Genomic DNA, 23,875 nt, shown 5'->3' on the forward strand with positions numbered 1-23,875 from the left:
GAGCCAATAGCTTTGATTTAAAAAAAAAATTGTGCATATTTTTCTTTTCAACATCAAATTCATTTATATCTTGCCCAAATCTAAGTAGTGATTACTCCTTATTCCAAAATAACCTGTATACTCTTGTGTCCTGAACCACAAATATATCGCTACCAACAACACAGTCTTATTTTTTATATTTTGTGTGTTCTCGTCATGTGAATTTGTGCACATCTTTATGTTCGAAAATGATATTAGTTCATGTTCTTAACAGAAATCCAGCAGGTAGTACTAAACATTATTATTAGTTTTGATCTTTTATCCAATTTTCAAAAGCATTTCTTTCCATTTTCCAAAGCATACAAAGAAAAAGAAAACGTTTGTCCTAATCTACTATTTAGATCTCCATCAAGAACAAACCTTTTCATTTCTTTTTCTTTTGTGTGTCAGCCGCCTTCTTCATTGAGTCGAAAAACTCCTCTACTTCTTCCTTAGCGGAAACGAAGCACTCCATTCTGTGCCTGTGGGACCACAGTCACAAGAAGTGCACATAAATAAATCTCATTGTCCAATTCCTTATTCTGATGTTTGGCCACATCACTTTACTCGATATTGCCTGCCATTCAAGAAGGTTATCGTCATGTTTAGTATTGCAAACTGTAGTTATTCCATTCTTTCCCTAATCATCATTGCCTAAAGAGGAAATTAGGAAATGTCGTAGTTGTTATTTTGAAGACTCTGGACTTTATATTTTTTAATTTTGTTTCATTTGTTTCTGTAACATCAGTTATGCCGACGTGGCACTTCTCAAATACTTCTGCCAGTTCTTATTGTTGATGCAACCTATCTTGACTTTTATTCATGTTGATAACTTCAGCTTCCTCTAAACCAGACACAGGGAAATAAAATCGTTTGTGATCCTCGGTGTGGCTTTCTTGAAGCAAATTCATTTAATACGCAAACCAGATGTGAGCTTGATAATTTACATTTTTTTAATATCAACCCCCCCCCCCCATACGAGAGGTCACAAAACTATAACATAGGAGTGCCTGTGTCTGTGAGTGGGGAAACAAGGAGATAGGAGGAATCTGCTGATTTGTTTCTTGACCACTTAGATGTCGTAGTTCTTGGAGTAAAACGACATGGAAAAGGCTGGTTTAAAGAACAGAGATAGATGAAATAAAAGTGGACGGTAAAAAAAAGTGGTTAGATAAATTTGAAAAAACAAACTGTGTATGAACCGTGACCAGCAGGTGCCAGTTTTTACAAGTTTAGTTGAGAGTGGAGTAATAAGTAGTGGCAGTGCGGTGGAGCAGCACTCATCAGAATACCTAAGGTAAAGGCATAACAGAGCGTATATGAGAAACTGGTTAAAAAAAAGTGAGTGAAGGGTGATCTGTTAAGCGTGTTGCCTTCTTCTGGATAGTAGCAAGCGTTCTAAAGAAGATTTTCGATATTTGTGATTTATATAGTGGTAGGAATTATGGGCGAGAAACATATCATGTGTTTGTTGCCAGGAAGACTAGAGGTGTAAGTTAGTTCAAGAAGAAAAAGTCTAATCCAGATGAGGATATGAATATTATAGAAAGAAACGGGGGAGGGATGAAGTGGAATCTTCCTTGCGAGAAAGAAGGCAGCTGCGTTTGGTAGCGTTGAAGTTCACTAGATTATCATCATTCCACTGGAGAATAATAAGGAGATCGCTGCTTGAGATTTTGTTGTTTTAAATATAACAATGTCTTACTTACAGAGTGATCTCTTCAAGCACTTGAATCGCGTGATTCGAAAGTCATAAACTATTGCAAAAATATTGGTTTAGTAATTACATTTATTAAATAAGAAACAAAATCGTAAAAAAATAGACATTGTATTATTATAAAACATTCCATAAACCACATTAACAACAAAACATGAATTATCTTTATATATATATTGAAAGAAATGACAAATGTAAAAGAAAAGGAAGAATTTTTTGTTGTCTTTTGTACACGTGCATTAAGGAAAAATGCAATAACCTTTTTTTAGATGTGTGTATGATATTCACTGTCATGCTAGTCTATATTGTCTGATGTGGATTCCTTGGATGACTTTTGACCTAATAGAAAAAAAAAATAATCCTTCTCCCCTGCTGTACATTGCAGCTCTTAGGCAACGCATATGAAGGCGATAATGTACAACAGAACAACAACAATTTAAGATAAATTAGGAGGGAAAAAATGTATTTAAGGTTGAAATGAGAAGGTATTGAAAAATTACTAATGGAATTCCAATAAATAAGTGAAGAATAAATATTCTAGACATAGGATGCAGAAGGAAGAAGGCGTCGGTGACATGATAATGGAACATTAATCAATCTAATTGCTCTCAAATGCAAAAATTTTAAGGGAGCCTTTAGAAAGACCACACACAGGCAGAACACCACTCTATGGTTCGAAGGAATTTGTACACATCTAATGCTAGTCCCGAAGAGTTTATTATGAGGCCACTATAATTTATGTCTCTGTGCGATGTATGATTCCTATGTCATTTCGAAAGAAATGGCATGATACTGAGTAAGCTCCGGAGTTCCCAGAAGTGAAAGGAAAATTTTAGTTTCTTGAATGTTGAGGAAAACGATATAGGTGATAGGTTACTTCTACATATCATGCAAAATAACTGAAGTCTTAGCAAATTGGAGATCCTCGAATAATATAATTACAAAATATGCCGCAAATATTATTCGTGATAACAATAATTTGATGTCAGAATGGTTCTATATGTGTAATTCTGTCATTCTTAGTGCTTAGAGATGGTTCGATCTGATCGCTTCATAATAAACATCTCTTCACGTTGCGCCGATGCAATTTATTCAGAGTTGTCCAGGGAGGAAGGGAGGCATAGTGTTTGATGATTAAGGAATCGAACACTTTCTTGATTAATAAATAGTATATATTGCATTAAATAGCAAAGAATATGTATCCAATGCCTATCAGATAACGTTTCGCAATTTATTTATTGCAAAAGCAGTAGTCTTAAGGTGTGACAATGGTTCAATTTGACTTCTTCAGATTCCGAATTTTTATCCTCAACTTTGTGTCTACTTAGTATAGCAATTCATTATATGTATAGTAACTTACAGTGGGTTGAAATGTTCAATTAATTTTAATTGCAATTTTAAATAATTAAATTTTGATAAGTCATTTGCCCAAGTGTCGTTCATTCGATGTGATGGACAATCTTTGTCCTCTCTGTTTGTCTTTCTGCAGGCCTTCCTATCCCAAAATTAAGACTCGCATTATATTTTTATTAGATTGCCGCATTTTTCAAACCAACACGTGCATTGCTAATAAAACATGCATAGTCTAAAGACAAAAGAATTCTCTTCGTGTCAAGTTGGCACAGGATAAGTTTAGCCTTTTGATAGAGACTTCGTTTCAGATGATTTCTTCCTTTGTTATGCAATGAAATTCGCTCCCAAAATGGAAAAAGTGATGCAAAAGTTTATTCTATAGAAACAAGAATTCTATAGATTTCAAAGGGTCTCAATATTGCTGATATTCCTTCATCTAATGAACGTTCTACTATTGAAGTGGCAGTTAGAAAAGGGAAGCTAATGCTACCATTCTCGGTAGATCCATCAGGTACGAAAGCTTTTAAACAAGAAATTAAAAATTAACGAAGCTTATTAGAAATATAGAAGTATTTTTAATGCGTGTGAAAACAAAAACCAAAAAAGTGAGAGAAGAAAAAAATGTAGTTATGTAGATGGCAGTTCAGACGAGCGAAAGAAATCTATCGGGTTGTACTTTTTTCTAATAGTGCACCAGGTGAAAGATGGATTTAATGCCAGGAGTGTCAACTGGCACAAAAAATATATCGGAAAGAAGCTTTCGCTATCTGAACTGCCATTTTAGATTTTTCTGATTAAAAATGCATGATCAATCGTGTTTGCTAGTAAGGTTTGTTTACGGCATGTTTTTTCATTGCATCTTTATAGTGTGAGTATTTGTTCGCAGTTTTTAACTTATTTCTCAAATAGCCTTTATGGGAAAAAAATCTCCAAGATAGTGTTCGTTACTGGCACTTCCATAAAGATGTCTTCTTTGCTTTGCATTGATTCAATAAAATTTGGATTTCTTTTTGAGAAACAAAATGCCTTCAATTTTCCATTTAATTAGTATGTAACCAATTGCCCGAGTTCAAGTGCTAATTTACCTCGAGGATGGAAAAAAAAGGTCCTCAGAAAAAAAAAAACGAATTTTTTTCACAAATTACAAATTACCATTATTAAGAGAGGCGAAAAAATATGATAAAAAATAAACATATATAAGGCGGTAACAATATTTAATGGAACTTTGAGTGTTTCATTGAAATGAAAACGAAGCCCCAAAGTGACAAAATTCTAACAAATCAGTTTATTTACGGATCAAACATTTTGAAAACATTTATTGTTTACATTAGATGATACCATAAGAGAGTGCACTAATTTACAGCTACTTAATTTGTCACTCAGCAGTTGACAAAATCTGCCATTCTGCACATCGCTCCAGAGTTGACTTTGAGAACAAGTGAGTGCGTTATAAATGGCTGTTATTCTCTTCAGTCATCCTTTTATCTCTTTTCTCTTTCTAATTTTCTAGAATATTGTTACTGTCCTCTTATTTCGTTTTCCTTTTTGCTCATCGGTCTTATATCAAGAGAAACTAATTTATCCAACTAGTAACCACCAAGGACAGTTAGGCCCAACTAGCTTCTAGTCATTACCCACAAAACTTTTAATGATGCGATTTTACCAAACACTAACATCAAAAAGAAGAGTGGAGAAGAAAAAAAGATCGGGATCTAGTATTAATTACCTTACGACTTCCAAAGCACCTGCAGGCACAAGGACATCCTTTTTTTTTTTTTTTGATCGATATCTGAGTGAACACGACAGGTCAAACAGCGAATAAGGAGAGTGAGTGAATTTTACGGTTTCTGATAGTGACATGCAACTTAAAAAAAAAATAATTTTTAACGAAAATTTTACGAGTTAATAACTGAAAAAAGCCAGAAAGAACAAATCTGATAAAAATTGAAGGTTTAAGCTAAATTTAATAATTTGTCTAGCAAATATAAAATAGCAGAGCTCACGTGAAGGAAAAGGATAAAACTGCATCTATTTAATGATAATAATAATAATTATTATTATTATCTAGAATAATAGCTACAGTAATAACGATCATAATAACGAACGTAAAATAATCATTACAGAAATCAGTAACGGATAACTAGATAGCATCGCTAGAACTATCAATGGAGAAAATAGGAACCAATATAAAAGAAAAAAAAACATTCGTTGTTAATATTCGCATTCACACGGCACTGTTTTAGCCTCCGCTGATTAAAAATGCATGTTCAATCGTGTTTGCTAGTAAGTTTTGTTTACTGGCATGTTTTTTCAATGCTTCTTTATAGTGTGAGTATTTGTTTGCAGTTTTTAACTTACATCTCAAATATCCTTTATAGCTTTACAGTCGTTAAACTGGAAGTCCTATCAAATCGACAGTGAGCAGCATTCAAGTCATTGGCGACAACGTCGATGTAAATATTATTCTTTATTTTTTTAGACCCCATTACTTTCGATAATTGTTTCATAACAGTGATAAATTGGCTCGCATTGGCGGACTTTTTTTCTCGATTATCCGATGCGTGTTGTGAAGATGTCTTTCTGCAAGGGATGCATCCGATCTTTTTATTCAATTCAATTTAACAAATATTTTAGAAAATTATGATAAACTTTTCCCTCAGTTTTGACCCCATCTTTCATTCTCTGTCATTACTGGTATTTTTTTTTTTCGATCAATTTACAATATTTCTCACGTATTTTCTTCAATTGCGCTAAGGTTATAATAATGCTCAGGATCCTCAGGATTTCTTTTCTGGTTTATATTCTGGTTTATTAAGCCATAAGCTAAGGTTTCTGCCTCTTTCATATGGAATTACTGACCAGAAAAGTAGCTTTTTGGTAATTACCATCAGTTAGATAGATTAATATTGTATATACATGTATATAGGCCCGAGGAACTAGAGTGCTCCGAGGCCTCTCCCTCATTCTTTGAGGCCCCTTAATTTTTCGGAGACTCTCAGTTGGAGCCTCGTGCGCCTGTGCGGCCCTGCATAATACTATCTTTATCGTGTAACTTGAATGTTAAACAAAAGTACTCACCTTCTGCCACAGCCAGGCACTGAGTTGAGCCGTCTATATCTGAAAGTAATAACATTTTTGAATTTTCATGCAGTTATTTTATAAATAATTAATAATGGTTAATTCATAATGTTAAATAGTAGCTGACAACATCAAGGTCTTCCATACCTAGAAGGGTGCTTCTATGAGTAAGCACTTTACTGTATACCAAGAGATCTCCTGGACAGATCTGCATTGGAGGAATCACAACAATTGAGCTTCTACGTCGGGACTTCAGAACAGTGCTCTCGCCAGGGCTATTATAAATAAAACATCTTATTTTTATCGACATTTTGCAACGTAATCATCATCATTCTCAATTTCAATTAGCGACCGGCGCCACTAATACAACATGACATTCGGTTGCTATGCAACGTTATTAAATACCGTTGCATAGCAACTCGAGGTAAACTAATTATTAATCAAAAATAATTGTGAGATTACTTGTTCTTTTCATTTTAAACGGAAAATAATTTTTTAAAAAAAGAAGAAAAGTGCTTACTTATTATTAATCAATAAATATTCGAAGTATAGCTAACTATTCTGCTTCAAATATGCAAAATAACATTTAATTTTTTTTTTTTTATGCTGTGAAGTTTCTCAGAAGATTATGGAAGATTATGTGATTATAGAAGAACGTGGTTTCCCTTTGCCTTCCTTATCCCTGTAAGTATTTACTGTCGATAGGCGTGTTTTCAAGAGGCCTCTTTATCTAATTTGAGGGATGAAAAAACCAAGTTTTCGTGAGAAAAAAAAGAAAAAAAAAATGATTGAAAATGTCCCGATAAAGATTCTTCATCTTATGGATCTGATTCGAACACAAGTCTTTCTAACTACAGGGATTCATCGAAACCAACACCAAGCTACGTAAGCCTTCTTAGTCATCAGGTAAGGAAACTTTGGGAAAATGAAGAGTCTCATTTGATTTTTTTCCTCTTCTCTGCAAGCGACAATGAAATAATTCACACAACAAACTATTGGCAGCCTGGCTGGCCGGGTGGTTAACGTATCCGCTCTCCAGCCAAAAAGACTGTGGGTTCAAATCCCGCCGTGGGCATGGATGTTTGTGATTGTCTTTGGAAATACTAGTGGTGGTCGGCGGTAGATGGCGTTGGTGTAGTTGTGGTCAGTTAGTGGATTGAGTTATAGAGCAGGTGCCCTCACTTGATGAGTCTTTGGACATCATGGAGGTGTCAAATAATAATAATTTATTGCGCTTACATCCAATAGCTTAGTGAAACAACATTTCTCTGGGTCAGTTTGGCTTCTTAAAACTAATTTTAGCTTTAGTTGCGATTAGTGATTATGTAAATATATTAAAATGAAACCTATTTGCGAAGGCACATAATTAAAACTGCACGTTTTTTAGCTAAGTTTTATCGATTTATATAATAGCCCTGAGAAAATATGAAATCATAAAACGCAATCTAGGCTCAGTCTTATAATTATATTTTATTTATCTTAAGTCACTGAAGAGAATATTTTATTACAAGTAAGGGAAAGTGATCCCGGTGACTTGTGCCAACAGATGGAACATTTGCGTAACCAACTAGCACTATTTCTTATTATCGAAAGAATACTTGCTGATAAGAATAAATTCAGCACTATTTCTTTCTCACACAAGCATTTACCAATAGTTTTATTGTTACGCGCCACGGTTATTCTAGTTGAAGACACTAACCAATAAAAGAAAAGAATTCGAGTAATCCACAATTTCCACAATATCAACAATCTACTCTTGTCGTTAGAGACGAAGCAATAGTGGTTCAGCTCCATTAAACCTAAACATAATTGACAGGAAAATTGGGATTGTGGAGGATTATGCCCAGGGTAACGGATGGCAATGTTGCAGCCAATGATTTTTTTTTTTATTTAGCCAGCCTGTTAGCGGAGTGGTTAGTATATCCTCTCTCCAGCCAAAAGGCTGCAGGTTCGAATCTCGCCGTGGGCATGGATGTTTGTGATTGTCTGTGAAAATACTAGCGGTGGGTGGTGGACAGTAGATGACGTTGGTGTAGATGATGCGGTTGGTGGATGAAGGTTGAGTGGTGGAGAGGGAGAGTTCTAGAGTAGGTGCCCTCCCTCGATGAGTCCTTAGACTACCTGGAGGTGTCAAATAATAATAATAATAACAGTGCGTCTTCTATATCATCATGTTATAGCACCTTAACCGTGCGAAACTGCTACCATCTACCGGTGAAAGGTGAATGAAGATTAAATGCTGAATGAATAATTTCATTAATAGAAAACTACCTAAATTAAGAGATTTATTAGAACTTAATAACACTGCGTCCGCGCGGTTAGCCTAGTGGCTACGCACTTCGCAACCATATGTCTGGGAAAGGAGTGTCCTGGGTTCGATTCCCGTCGCCGACGTGAGGAGCTTAAGGATCTGCCATAGCCAAGTTAGCCAGCCGTGGACAGCAGGATTTTTCCCCCCAGTTTAACTGAGGTTTTCATCACGCAAGCAGGCAAACCGGCCCCGTAAACACACGGATCTATAGCCACAAATAAATTAATTTATATAAATAATTATGTTCACTCTTTTAAATAATTAATTAATTATTTTACAACAGTGCACATAATCGAAGGACGGTAATATATACAATTTTGTAGTCACAAAAGTTTGTGGAGCCATTTTCATTTCATTACACTTGAGCAGCTCGCTGGAACAGAAAAGAGGTAAAATGTTTCAAGAAAAAGAATTGTTTTTTTTTTTTTTTTTCATTTTTAGATGAGTTTCTCATAAGTGCTTATAAGAATCGCCTTGTTTGTTCTAAAGTTATTTTGAAACTCTGGCTGGACGTGAGTTTTACTCAGTAAGCCTAGAATTCTAACAAAAGAGTGCCAAGCCACGGCAATTTTATTTCAACTGAAAGGAGCTACATAAAATTTGGGATTTTATGTAGATCAAAGAATTTGGTGGCCAAAATTTGGAAAAAGTTATGTTAATTCCGCAATAACTATCAGGATCTAATGAAATTTGATATTTAGGATATAAATTTCGTCACATCATTTCAATGTGACGTTAAATTGGACCACTTGTAGAAAAATTATGCAAAACCAAATTTGAAAGTTAGTTTGATATGATATTGACACGACACATGATATTTCTCATGAAATATCATGACAGATATATCAGTAATTGAAAATTATAATCTGAATAATTTCAACTTGCACATATAGTTATAAGAGCTCTCCAATCTTAATGTCCATTTGTAGTAAAGGACAGAATTTTTTGCATTTTAACTAGTCTAGGGGCTCAAGACCGTTAACTGATTTTTTACTCGAATAATTTCATTCCTACTGGCAAAACAATTCGATCTGTTAATGTTTTTCTTTTTTTTCCAGAACTACCGTTTTACGTTTTTTTTAAATAAAAACACAAGTAGAACGAAAAAGATAAAACTTCTATCCATATAGCAACTCAATATTATGTGTGTACAGGGATAAATAAATAGAAAAGTAATCTACCGATTACTCTTTTTTGAAGAACTACGTTGATATTGTTTTGAACAACTGATAGTTATAGTTCTAAACTTTGGGAAATATTTCATGCGGAAGACTGTTTCATAGGACCGAGGTAGATAGAACGAATAATGAATGTGTGTATCATGTTCACCGAGTCACTAATTCAACTATAGTTGTGTATAAAGTTATTTTGTGTTGTTTCTCGTGTTATTGTAGATTTAATGGAAATGAGGGCATGATAGATATCAGTTATGTTAAACGGCGCTCAATGAAACGTTTGTAGAAGAGAAACAAGTGCAGGAATTAACCATTTGGAAGACTGTGGTTGGAGAGCATGAATGAAGACGTTTGGGATTTAACATGGTTAATGACTGGAGAGATGAAAAATAACGTCTTGTGCGCAAAAATATGCTACAGAAGTGTTGTGTTTGTATCATAAAATGTTAGAGATGTGTTAATGTAATGAGAGAGAGAAAGTTCTGGGTCTTGCCTATTATTAAGCCAAGCATTATCAAAGGCAAAAGGAGAAGTAAGTCATTTTATTGCTATTAAAAAGAAAAACTTTTCTTATGGAAACATTGAATGTGACTAGGCTGTTATCATCCTCTGAAAGATGGGATCAGTGGTTAGGGCACTAATTGTAGATCTTGAAGTGTAAGATGCATGAGCACTGCAAGATTTGTCGTATGAGTAGAAGGAATGCAGAGTACTATTATTAGCAATAACAAGACAGAATTTAAGGTCAGCGAGAGAAAATTATTTAGGTATATGAGGAACACTTACATTAGTAAGAAAATCTGAAGAGAGAACATCCTCCATCATTATGCGATCATCTTGGAGAAAATTGGCAATACAGCTACAAAATGTAACAGAAAGATCATAATGGGCAATTTTCTGAGAATCCATACAGATGACAAACCTTAATCAAATGCTTGGGAGATGTCGAGTGCAGCAACACAGGTTCCTCCGAACCTTTCCATTATATGATGTATGTGTCCAGAGATAGGCGATGTAGGTAAGAAGATCTGTTGCAAATCTTGACCGTAAAAATCCATATTGATGGTCGCCGGTTAGGCGACATTCTTTAGGTTTTGAAAAAGTCGACTACTGATGAATTTCTTTATTATTTTAGATAGGATTGCAGTGAGAGCAGTAGGTCGATAGTTTGATTCTAGATACATATGATTTTTATGTAATAGGGTTGCTTCCATGGCGTCAAGTGAAAGCCAGTTTTTGGAGTATAATATAGTGTAGAGGCGATAAATGAGAATTTAGGAGCACATCTTTTTCTGTACAAGTAATGGGATGCCTTCAAGACTAAAAGCCTTTTTAGTATCCAAGTTGTTCAAAATGATCATGTTGTGTTTCTGATGGAAGGACAAGGAGGCATGTAATGCAATATTCCAGATAATGGTGGCTGCGATTTGCTTTGGTCATCTATGCAGGCGATGATAGGAATGATGCCAGGATCTTAGCTTTATCTTTAGGTGATGTTGCAATACTGCCACCTGAGAGAGAGAGAGAGAATTACAATGGAAAGGAGGAATAACGTCTTGGAGATCTTCCCACTTAGCGTTATTGTAGTGTAAAAGGATGCAAGGTTGTGAATGTCTTTTACTAGAGATGAAAATTATATGAGATTAGGATCTGGGTTCCCAAGAGAAGAGGTCACTTCAACAGTATGAACAACTGCTTAAAAGAGTCCACATTATTAGGTGAGTGGAAAGGATTGTCTCGTGTTCCAGTTGGAAAGTGAATAATTTGTTTTTGATAATTGTTTACAGCAAATACCTCAGCTTTTATTAATTTCGGTCAATGAAATTGGAAAGAAGGGAGCCATATGGAGTTGTGGACATTAAGCCAAAGAAGATTACTTGGTTGTTAGATAGCTGAATTGCAAAAAAATCCTGCTTCAAGGATAAGAAGTCAAATGGGGGGGGGGAATCGGAATGATTTTCAGAATAGAAGAAGCGGTATTTTATTTCGTAAGGGGGCTTGGAGCTCCCTTCTTTCCTACCGCGTCCCTTAGGACAGGTTGAGCCCTCCTAATGAGGGATTAAGTACGCATTTTATGACTGTAAATCCGCGTGTGTGTGTGTTTTCACAGGCCCGTTTGCCTGTTTCGAGGGGTGAAAAACCTGAGTTACCTCTCCTTTAGTCGAAAGAGACTAGATAAAGGTTCCCTCACGTCATGGACCGGTATCGAACCCAGGTCCTTCCAACCAATGGGCTTCGTCTGTACCGACTGAGCTACGGAGGCTCTCAGAAGAATGATTCAATAATGAGACAAAAAAAATCGTAAGCTACATAAGGTCAAAAAAGGAGTTTTAAGATTTCTGACCCAAAAAAGTCGTCAGCAATGCAGGCTGTAGTTATTTGGAAATACCTCTCGAGATAGGCTGTTCCAGAGGACAGAAGTAGAGGAAATAAAAGAGGAAAAAGAAAAGCAGATTCGGTGTGTTTGCAGTTGTCCAATAAATGGGTGCTGGATATATTAATGCAACAGAAAGCGGAGGAATGACAGTTGCCAGTTCAGTGGAGCAATGACTTTTGAAGTACCTGCGTCTGAGACAGAGGTTGAAGTAAATTTATAAGAGAGTATGAGCCGAATTGCTCTCCTCTGGAAAGCGTCAAGAATTTTTAGAGAAGTTCTAAGTGCTCCACCCCAAACATGTAAGCAGTATTCTAAGCATGGCTGGATTTGGGAAAAAGATTACATCTAGGTGATAATGCACATAATTTTATTTGGTCCGTATACCACGAATGTTGGTGACGTGAATACGGAAGAGATTTTTTGTTAGGTTTATTTGAGTTTTTTAAAATTGTTTGGTATTTTTTCGAGGACGAGAAGGGAGTTTGCTTTTATTATAACCAGTGACACTATATCTATTTTAGTTTACTGTCATGTTAGTATGTCAGAGGTGATGACACACTATCATGACAATAATCATGCAGTATGAAGAAATAGAGTCTTCGACATGTCGCTAGTACCGAGAGCATTCAGTCTCCATGCCATAGCGTGGCTTCAATAGTGCTCCCTCCCTCCATTGCAAAGACATTATCCTCTTGCTAATCGAGAAACCTCTTAAATGCGTTAATACCAGATTTGGCACAGACACTTCACAGGTTAAAATCATTATGATAACTAATTTTGTCACTATAAAAGAATGCAATTAAAAATACACCTTTTTATTATTATTATCTATAATCATACTTTTAATTTCCTTGCTTGCTTTCATGATTTTGTCACCTACCATCGTTTCAATATGCATTGTTTTACCGTCTTTTTTTCTTATTCTGTCTATTTTGGCACTGAGTTTATATTAAACTGCTTCATGTCTTCCTTCTTTATTTTATGTAGTCTCGTTTTGCTAATTATTTTTGCTAATTAAGTGTTCATCTGACGTGTTTGCATCATCTGCTATTAGTGTTTGGTCTCATTTCCACTAAGTATCTCGTAATTGGTCTAATAACTACGCCTAACTGATTCCAATAAGTTAAATTATATTTCGCCTATGAGCCTTCTTCGGCCCTTACTCCTTTTTCTACATTCCGGTCAGAGTTCAATCTTACACCTAAGTTTCTGACTACCATTTCCTGTTATGTTGTCATCTTGATTTTAATATACATCGTACTGGTAGCACAGCTGCTCATTGCATATTAATATTAAACATAATTGCCTATGGATGGTTGTAAGGTGTCGTCGTCATGGCACGCATTGCATGTATGGTACTAGAGAATATTGAAACTTGACCCAAATAGCTTTCTGAGCTTCAAATGGTTCTTTACATTAAAATGCATTAGAATAAAACCATATCAGATTTGCTTTGCTAATCACATAAATTCTTAATAAACAATGGTTGATATCGAAATTGTATTCATGTCAATATTTTAAAACTGCTTGTTGCAATTACGCCATGAATACTTCGAAATAATTGATAATGCTGCTTGCTAAAAATGATTTATTTCTCATTGAAATTGCTAACACTTTTTGAGTGGAAGTGCATCTATTTCAAATTAAGATCTTGAAATCCTTAAAGTGAAATAGATGTACTTCTAAAACAATGTATATCATAAAAATAACTAATTTAATGACATAAATAAAAAAAATAACAAAACAATTAGTAGATGAAATATTATAGTCACTGTAGAAACAGAAGAATGTATCAGCACGTCATTACGGATTTTGTAAAAGAATATGCTGGAATGAATTCATGATGTTCATTGCACACATGTAAAAATGGTGTTACAAATAAATAAAGAGAAATTAAAAATAAAAGTATTAATATTATTTTTATTATTATTACTCTGATGCATTTTATTCCTTAAAGGAAGTGAGTAGAACTTCTTTATCTCATATTATTGTCTGTAACAGAGTTTCCGGAAAAAAACCTAATAAAGATCAACTATCTCAGAAAATATTTATTATTATTATTATTTCTAACTGACCCCTCCATAAAGTCCAATGACTTATGTGGGATAGAAATTTACGCAACCTATTTAATGTAATGGACAAAAAAAATGGAAACACTGAGCTATAGGGTCGCGGTATCGGTAGTTGCAATACAGCGTATACGATGCGCCAAATACAGATGCAGTTGATATGCAAAGGTACTCCCGATATTTCTAGAGATATGTGTATAAAGGCAAACGGTGGCCTGCCGCCATTTATTGTATGTTAGAATGGAATCCAGAGACCACCTCAGTGACTTTGAAAGGGGCGTGATTGTCGGAGCCAGGCTGGAGAACAGCTGAAATTGCACATGCTAGTCTAAAAACGGTCTCTAAGGTTATATCAGCATAGCAGTCGCCAGAATGAACATCATCAGCGAAATGCAATAGTGGACGAAAGCTGTTACTGCATGAGAGGGACGTTCGAGCATCAGTGCGCTGTACCACGAAAAATAGGCGGGCTACTGCTGAGCAATTGCGTGAAAAATTCAGCCGGTCATGAGAAACCTATTTCAAGAAGAACTCTGTGTCGGAAACTACATGGAATAGGATATGAATCTACGTTCATACTTTTTGCTGCAAACGGACGAATACGTGTGTGGCATCAGCCGAAGGAAGTTTACAAGCCAGAGTGCTTGTTTCCAACTGTGAAAGATTTTGGTTGTTCTCCGATAGTCTGGGGGGGCGCATTTTTCATGGCATTGTTTGGACCCACTTGTTGTATTGGAAGGCAAAGTGGATGCAGCAGTCATCTTTCAATCATAAGAGACCATTTTAATCCCATGTTGACACACTTTTCTCCTACGCAACCAGAAAAGTGTCAACAGGATAATGCCTCCATTCATCGAGCAAATGGTTACTCAGTAATTTTGCGGAAACGACGGTGAGGTGTTCTGTCTGCCATGGCTCCCAATCGCAAGACTTAGACCTTATAGAACATTTATGGGATATTTTGGAGGCGAACTCTCAGGCAACGTTTCACACCTCATTTCAAACATTAGTGTAAAATTCTTCCTGTTGAGTTCCAAGCACCGACAATACTCAGTTTCTCACTTCTCTCTCTTTCAAATTTTCTATTTCTCGGAAATTTTAATTCTGTTTATCATATAAATTTTCATAAATTAAGGATTATATGGTATTTTGAATGATTTTTTAAATATTTATCATTGCTTTTCAATTTACCGGAATAAATCTAAAACTAATTATTTTTAGATTTATTCCGGTGAATTTAAAAGCATGTCACAAGAGACACGCAAGCATACTGAGCGCGCGCACACACACACACACACACACACACACACACACACACACACACACACACACACACACTATGAAATTCATTTAACCATCCTCCTACCACACTAACAAGTGGTTAAATTGACCTCAGCAAATCTACATTCACGGAGAATAAGCTATTTGCTCAAATTACTTTCTCCTAGTTCATTTAAGGCTAAAATATTCCAAGCGCAATTTTCTACAAATGGACTCGAACAAAAAAGAAAAACGTGTAACATGATATACTTGGTGAATGTTACTTTAACGACTGATTATTTATGTCGACAGAGGCTCACATATATAACAATAGAAATAAAATAAAATAAGAACGAATGCATTTGCAACCAACACACGTGAATAAAATGAATCTGGAGATTCTTGATAAATTATTTTGAGAATATTCAAGCGGATATTTGAAGAATAATAGCATTCAATCTTTGTTGGAACGGAGTTTCATTCGTCTCTCATCATCCACAGAATTCTGACCATCTTCCTAATCACATATCAAAACAAAATGAATAATAATAATAATCATAAAACTGAATATTATATTTTCTTGTTCAGCCTTTATTCATTAGGAGTTTGCTTTTCAAAGGCACCTCGTAAAATTTCTGGAACATTTATTTTTTCTTCTCGATTTTTGTTTATCATGAAATCAGAGCATAAAATAATAAAAGTAACAGAAAAATGTTAGTAGAGGAAACAATAATCATATTCTCTCCCTCCTCTGTCCTTCCCTCTCTCATCACTTGTGTTTATGATGACTTCACACAATTGATTCAGCTAATTTTTAAACTGTTAATAAAATAATTTATTTAAAAAGGTTTATAAAATTAATGTTTATGTTAATATGTGTATAACAATTAACGTCTCCTATTAAAGAGAGAAAAAAAAAACAGCAATAAGTAATGTTCTTCTTCCTATGGCTTACGCTTAGGCCTTTACGGGCCCATAATCATCTAACCACTTTTGGATATCCCAATCATTATTCCAGGAGAGAGTAGTTAGCCCTATGCCTATCGTATATTTGTATGCATATTTTCTGGTTTCTTTGTCTGTTTTGCATGATGAAAAACCAGAATTATCGGAGGAAAAAAAAAATCTACACTTCTGTATGAGACCAGCTAACTCACCCTTAACTGAAAAGCCCTGATAAAGGTTCTACGCATCCTAGAGTTTTCCTAAAAAAACGCGTCAAGCATGGTATGAGACCGATAACCCATCTTTTTAGTTGAAAGAACTTTCACAAGATGAGATTCGAACCTACAGTATGTTCTTAACAAAAACTTTAATTTTAAAGTTCAGGCGTTAGATTTAGTTCTACAATTAATTATTGACAATTTTCACCGCTTTGTGCGACATCACCTTCACCTTACTTACTGGAGATATGAAGTGGATTGAAAAAGTTCCATGTTTGGTCTCTAGAGCAGAGAACTGGATTATATAACATCCACAAAAGGTTGTTGGTGAGATTCACATAAAAACGATTATAAAAAATCGAAATTTAATTCCTACGTTCATCTGCCAATTGTGAATTTCCACATCATGATTCTTCTTCACGTAAACTGTTAATTTCGGAATGTATTTTTAATTGAAGGCATGTTTTATTTGCTAATAACATGCTTCTTTTTTTAATAAAGCTATATTTTGTGGGCAGTTAAAAATATTGCTAACAATATACGATTTTTATTTTAATATTTCCACTATAATTTTACTGCGACTTATTATCCCTGAGAAAACAGCTTTTGGTAAAAGATGCAATAGATTCAATTCTAAATGTGCAATTTTCTTTCTATGCAGTCGGCAAATAGATACTCACATTCCCATGAATGAACGAGTATATAAATCAGTATCTAATCTGTTAAATTTAAGAGACGGAAGGAATTTGGTGGACGAAATAAAATAAAACAAAAAGAAAAGAAAACAGAGGAGACTAATATAGGCGGAAGTTTGTGCGATGCTGTCAAGCCAATGGAGATTGTTATCTTATCAGAACTAACAATGTCTCGGATATTATTACTGCTTTCTTTTTTTTTTTTATTCCCTACTGGCCAGAGATCCAGATCCAACGTTTTATTGAAGCGAAATACAAATCAGATTTGTTGCTGTACATTCTACACCGATTGCCTAGATTCAATTTCCGTTCGTTCCCCATGAAATTTCATGAATTCGTAAGCTACTTCCACAGTGTGTGTGTAAACCGGTTATTCGGTACATTTGTTCGCTACGTTCTTTCTAAAATCGTATCACGAGTTCAGTAATCTCGACAGAAGAGAGGAAAATTATGAAATAAAATCAGTACTATAGTTTGAGGTGAGCAGAATCGGTTCGTTGAACACTCGCCGTGAGGATTTGTCCTTTTAGGAAATAAAGTGCTTTAGTAGAGGAAGGTCATTAGACCCATAAGAGCTGTCAATAAAAGGATGATGGATTTCCCATAACTACCTTTAACGAGTTCTGTTCTTCGTTTTAATTATAGAAATTTTCTTTCCTTTCTTTTTAACCGTGAAGTGGTTTCTTATATAAGTATCAATCGCCGATGTCTTAAAACTCAATTGTTCTGATGGATGTTTATTTTTATTTTATTTATTTATTTTTGTAAGAATGCTACTTATTTTTCACATATCTATCATAAATGTTTATTAGTTTTCATACATTTTAAATCGTTCCATGTCTTTTCTTATTTTTTTTTAAAGGATGAAATAAGTAATTTCTTTCTGTCTGTAATGCGTTCTTTAGTAAACAAATAATTTTCATTTTTAAATGTCTTCTCTTGATCCTTAGCATTATTTAGGCTATACAATAGTGTTTAGAGTGCTCAAAAATAAATAAATAAAATATTAGACTGAAAATGTTTCCCTTGTTGCTCCGAGGATGTCAATTATTTTAAAAGCGTTAGGATTTCTTTTATATATATATTGCAAATTACAATAAAGCTGACAGTAGTAAAACTTTAAGTAAAATTTTATCAGTTCAGTGACCTCTAAGTGACCTTCAAAAAACATTTATAAGTAGTGTATCGATTTTATAATCAGGTTTTAAGAAAAAAATTGTTTAATAATAGATAGCAAATTAAATACTCGTGTTAATAACAACTTTATGAACGTTTTGTTTTTTATATATCATTATTAATTACATAATTCCTGAATACGTACTTTTTTCACAGTAATGAAATTGCTTTTATTTCTCGTAGAACTCCTAGTCTTCTTCTAGTTCATGAAGATGAGGGGATAAAAAATTCCGTATACGATTTACGCTGGATCATTATTAACTAAAGAATTACCGAATTCCTGATAACCCTCTTCATTCTCCCAATACCCTTAATCTCATTTTAACTAGATAAACCCTTAAAATTTAACTCTCCTCTTGGTAACTTATATCACACGTTTGTGACAGTCTCCTCTTCACAGAACGCCAACCTCTATTGAACTTCCTCTATTGAACTAACAACTATCATTCCTCAACTTTCTGTTTAAAGAGAGCAGCTGCCCCCACGTACATTTTCAGTGCAACTACAAATACACCAAACCTACTTATTCTTTTCCTTTATTATTCCGTCTACCTCTGTCCTCTGGAACAACTTTGCTCATGAATTCTCCCCAATGATCACAAACCTCAATTCTTTAAGAAAAATGTCAACAAACTTCTCCTTTCCCAGTCCTCACCTATACCCCCCCCCCCACAGCACTGATATACTATGGATCTTCTACCTCTCCTGCATGGAATCATTAAAACGAATAGTTATTTGTTATTGCTCAAACGTGATTATACATTTAATTACACAAAAAAACCCTGCTTTTACATGTTTTATTAAAATTCAAATGTGTTTCTTTACCCAGAGTACGGTAATCTTTAATTGCACCTTTGTAATAAAAATAATAAATAAATTATAAAATAATAAATAACTAAATAAAACAGGTGTTTATAAATTATAATTAAAATAAACATTTGATTTATCACAAATAATGAAAACGTGCCGAAAACAGAAAACTAAAATGAACTTATCGCCACCTAGCGGCGATGATGAAAATCATAACATCTAGAGAACGATTGTTCCAAAAAATTGCGAAATGTAACTTTTTTAAAATTTATTTTTTTATCAATTAAATTATTTTAAATAATTGCGATTAAACTTTTCTCTAAAACTAATTTAAATAATATTTTCTTTAAGTTTGAAAAAACGATATTGATTGGAAATGACTGAATATTAATACTGCAAATGATTTCTCAAACTCTACCTTAAGACAAGAAGTGTCGAGCTTTGATGTAAGACAAAACCTTGCAACATCTTCCATGCTGATTTTGAGATTAACAGTGAACTAGTGGACGCGTGTAAAAGACCTAAATGATAGCACACGAACTTCCTCTTAGGATATGCAAGTCAAGGTCACTTGTATTTCAGGAAGTACCGAGCTTTTTCCTGAAGTGACGTCATGAAAACATTTACTCTGCATGACTATAGAATTCTGGCGATGCTGGCTTACATAAAAACTTGTCGAAGTTCACACTTTATTAGTGTATGAGGGAAGAATGTTAAGCACTTATCGCTGAAAAGATGCTTACATCATATGGGTCAATGGGGGGGGGGGGATGACCATGTAGTGGTTGATTCTCGTGGTGGTTATCAGCCATTGTCAGCAGCCACCTACATTAAAGAGGCCACCAACAGTCTACTAAACCAGAAAAAATGTTATTAAAAAGATTTTTTTTGGACTATAGCAATATTTACGTTATGTTTTAGATTATCTGTTACCGTTGCTAAGGTAACAGTTACGTCATAGCCAATATTCTAGAGTTATTCTGTCTCTATAACAATGCATTATAGAGAGAAATTTACATAATTTCCTCTTCTCGGAAAAATAATTGCTGTTCTGACTTCTTTCTCCCTACGAAAACCATTATGATGAAGAAGGTAAATGACCCCCTTGAAATACTTATGCCTTCATTGCATGTCTCATTAAGTTTTAACAACTTCAAAAAATGACCTTGAAATTTTAATGATATTTGGAAGAAGTACTCTTCCAATAAGTGTGTGGATCAATTTTTCCAATGAAAATGAGCATTGAATATACATAATAATCCAGGCGGAATTTATGCTTTTGGCAACCATAAGCATTGTACGGTTTTGCATATACACTGCTTAGAAAGAATTTAACGAACACCATACAGTAAGTAACAAACAGTCATGGCGCCCATCTTAATAAGATGTAGAACCCATTTCTCTTCGATGTCTACAGCAATCCTACCGGACATATTTTCCAGAAGCGTACGATAGCGACCAATGGGAATTCTGGATCATTCTTCCTGTAGGAATGTAATGAGGTCTGTTGTGGGGCGGACGTCCTTTAATCTCACTCAACGCTTCAGTTCATCCTACAGATGTTCAATAAGGTTGAAATGAAGGTTCTGTGCAGGCTAGTCAGATGTGATGACGTTCGTGTCCAGAATGTTCAGATATCTCTCGGAATTCAATGTTCGTAGCACCACAAACAGAATTCCTTGGCCAAACCAGAAAAACAGGACCATACCATCACACCGCCACTTCCGAATTTCATAGTTGGGGTTATGCACCACATAAGAGTGCGTAGCACTTGCAGTTGACTCCCTGCGCTTCCATCTCAGTACGGTATCATTGATTGTTGACTTGGGATGGCCCAGTTTGTCAACAATTTGCCGAACAAAGAGGCCCGCAACTTGGCAACCTATCACAACTCCTATTTCAAACTTCTTGCAGACGTCATATTCCCCCAATTTATACCGTCTACCAACACGTAACTCGTTATATGACACCTTGTCCATGTGGGTGTCCATTGACTTCTTTCCAAGCAGTGTATATACTGTATGTGCTTTACTTCTATTTTTATGTAAGCAAAAAAGAGAAGGAAAGAAAATGAGAATCAACTTTCTGTTTTCTTTAATGCAAGAAGAAAAAAAGTTGAATGTTCGTGTTTATATGCCGCACGAGTCTCACGAAGTGTGACGTCATATTGCAGATGTGCAAGAAACCTGTCGAAAGCTTACATCTGAAAAGTGAGCATTTCTTTATTGATCACGTGTTGTTATTTTTTTATAATGCAGATAAAAATTCTTAAATCATATTATTAAAGTAACTACACTAATTATTTGGTATTTTACGTAAATTACAAGATTTTCTGTCAAACACACACACACACACACACACACACACACACACGAGTATATGCAAATGAAAAATTAGTTTCCCAAAATTGGGTCAAAAGATGCATTTATTTCATTTATTTATTATTCTTTTATGACTGTTGACCAGATAACAATACTAATCACTTGTTACAGCTTGTTTTTCTAGTATTTACAATAATCTTAAGATCGCCCGATATTCCTTTATGAACACTGTAAAAAAAATCTAATTCTAGTTCTTCAGCGGCATTCTTTGACACAAACGACTGAAATGCTACTTTACTGTTTCAACTGATTTTTCTTTTTGCTTGTTTCACTAATTGGATCTGGAATTTTACTGTTCTCAATGGAATTTATTAATTATTGCGTGACCCATTGGAATGTCAGACATCTGATTTCAAACTGCAGATCTTTCCAGATGAGCACACCTTGTAATGGCTTCACTATTATTAATTCATCTGTTATGCTATATCGATTTATGCTACTTGGATTTCATTATTTCGTAACGTGTCAGATTAACAAAACATTTGCTGTTTCTGGTTCAGCAATTTTAATGTCTGTAAGATATTTCATAATTACTTGCCTCTTGAAAAAGTTTAATTCCAAAACTGCTGAGCAGGAACGCAATGCTAACAATGGAAACTGGCCATTGTTTCTATGGCAATACGAGAGGAACAGAAAAACTGCTATTGGAAAAGCACAGAAATCCATCAAATAGGCGAAAGTAAAGCACTAATTCCTTGAGCATTAAAAATCTCACGATATCGTGTAAAATATCTTAATTGAATGGAATGATAGATGTGATAAAAACTCACGTGATACTTTTAAATGAGTTCAGCAGTGCAAAATTTCGCATACGTTCCGTGTGTAGGTCCTCATTTCGTAACTCATCACCGCCAATGGAAGTATAATGGAAACCATCTGCGGAAGTATATTTAAAACATTTTGCAATGCTAGATTGCAAAAATTCTGTTCGCTATCTGAACAATGGGAGAAATGTAGTTAATGAGAGAAATACTGTAGTCAACATAAAAATCGAAAAACCAGAATAGCACTTGCGAAATAGAATCAAAAAAGGGAATAGATGCTAAATAGACCTTTGAGACACACGAAATAACTTCTTAAAATTAGTAACTTATAGACAAATCAGCAATGATAGAACGTATAGAACGAAAGGTGGACAATTGGTCTTTTCTTCATAGGTTTACTAATGTTAGAAGAATTCCGAAGATTAATTGGGAGAATGCTGAAATGTTCATGATAATGAGGAAATACAACTGAATTGCATACACTGGGTTGAAAAAAAAAACAAAAACTTTTGAACGACACCCATTAAAAGGGGTCTAATGGAGGTACGTTCCAAAACATCTTAGAGGAGAAAATGGAAAAGCCAAGCCAAAATGGCTTACTGATATTAAGGAAGGCATTGGATGCTGAATCTAAGTCCATGGTAAGAAAACGTTCTCAGCTGGAGAGCTATGATAGCCAACATTCATACAGAAGATGTTGCTGGACTGGACGAGTATATGATCTTGATTACAACTAGCAGTCTAAAGACAAACTAAAGTAATATCTGTCATAAACCGATGGAGACTTCTTTTTCGGTCGTGCAGTAGGGCATAGATTCAACAGGCCAATGTCGAGATGTCAGGGGTCATTTTCGAGTTTATATGTGTATCTCTTCTCCAGCTACTCATTTTATGCCTTTTTAGATTCCAGAGGCATACTTCATAATAAAGCTGGAATCACACCATTTTCTTGCCAAAAGTACTACAAACACTATAAGATTGAAAACCACAGCAGTGCTGTAGACGATGATACATTGGAAGAGTTTTAAATTATGAGGTACACGAGATGTCGTCCTTCCAAATGCCCGGGAGGAGGGGAAGGTTTTTTTTTTTTTTTTTTTGAACCGAAGATGAGTTAGCTAGTCTCATACAGAGAGACTGGGTTATTCCTTTCGGAAATTCTCTTCGCAAATAGACAAACCGGCCAGAGAACACACTCGTTAACAAATAGTCATAGACAGCGAATAAACTGTACTATCAATACTAAAATTAGGATTATAAGAAGTCAAGTTATTTGGCCGTAACAAGTTATTGTAAAGAAAGAGATATGTGTTTGTTGTACAACACAATTATTAAATCTTAATAATATTAAATTATTTACTCTTTTTTCCATCATGAAGCAAGTCTAGTAAATTCAAATCCTTTATTAACCATCTAAACGTACAGTACAAAGTTAAACGTTCTCAATTTACAAGAAAACTTTTTTTTATAGTCGATGATTGCGCCCTCTTAATAATCAGTCATTATTGCATCTTCGGTTATTGATAGA

General features: G+C 34.7%; 1 protein-coding gene across 3 annotated transcripts in view; it reads right to left on the reverse strand.

The window, feature by feature from the left end:
* LOC150108371 (pleckstrin homology domain-containing family G member 7-like) overlaps window positions 1-23,875 on the reverse strand; it is a 289,192-nt gene that overhangs the window by 149,677 nt on the left and 115,640 nt on the right. For 2 of the 3 annotated variants that reach the window (XM_090390719.1, XM_090390718.1), the window contains 2 exons: window positions 6,314-6,441; window positions 6,167-6,205 (listed from right to left, as the gene is read on the reverse strand). In XM_090390719.1, coding sequence (XP_090246845.1) covers window positions 6,167-6,205; window positions 6,314-6,441 — 167 coding nt within the window. Of the gene's footprint in view, window positions 1-6,166; window positions 6,206-6,313; window positions 6,442-19,620; window positions 19,691-23,875 lie in introns of those variants that run through there. The other variant, XM_090390720.1, reaches the window with a different exon arrangement.

Source organism: Typopeltis vanoorti, chromosome 3, assembly GCF_054136105.1.
Source record: "Typopeltis vanoorti isolate ZY-2024b chromosome 3, IOZ_Tvanoo_1.0, whole genome shotgun sequence".
Classification (NCBI taxonomy): Eukaryota; Metazoa; Arthropoda; class Arachnida; order Uropygi; family Thelyphonidae; genus Typopeltis; species Typopeltis vanoorti.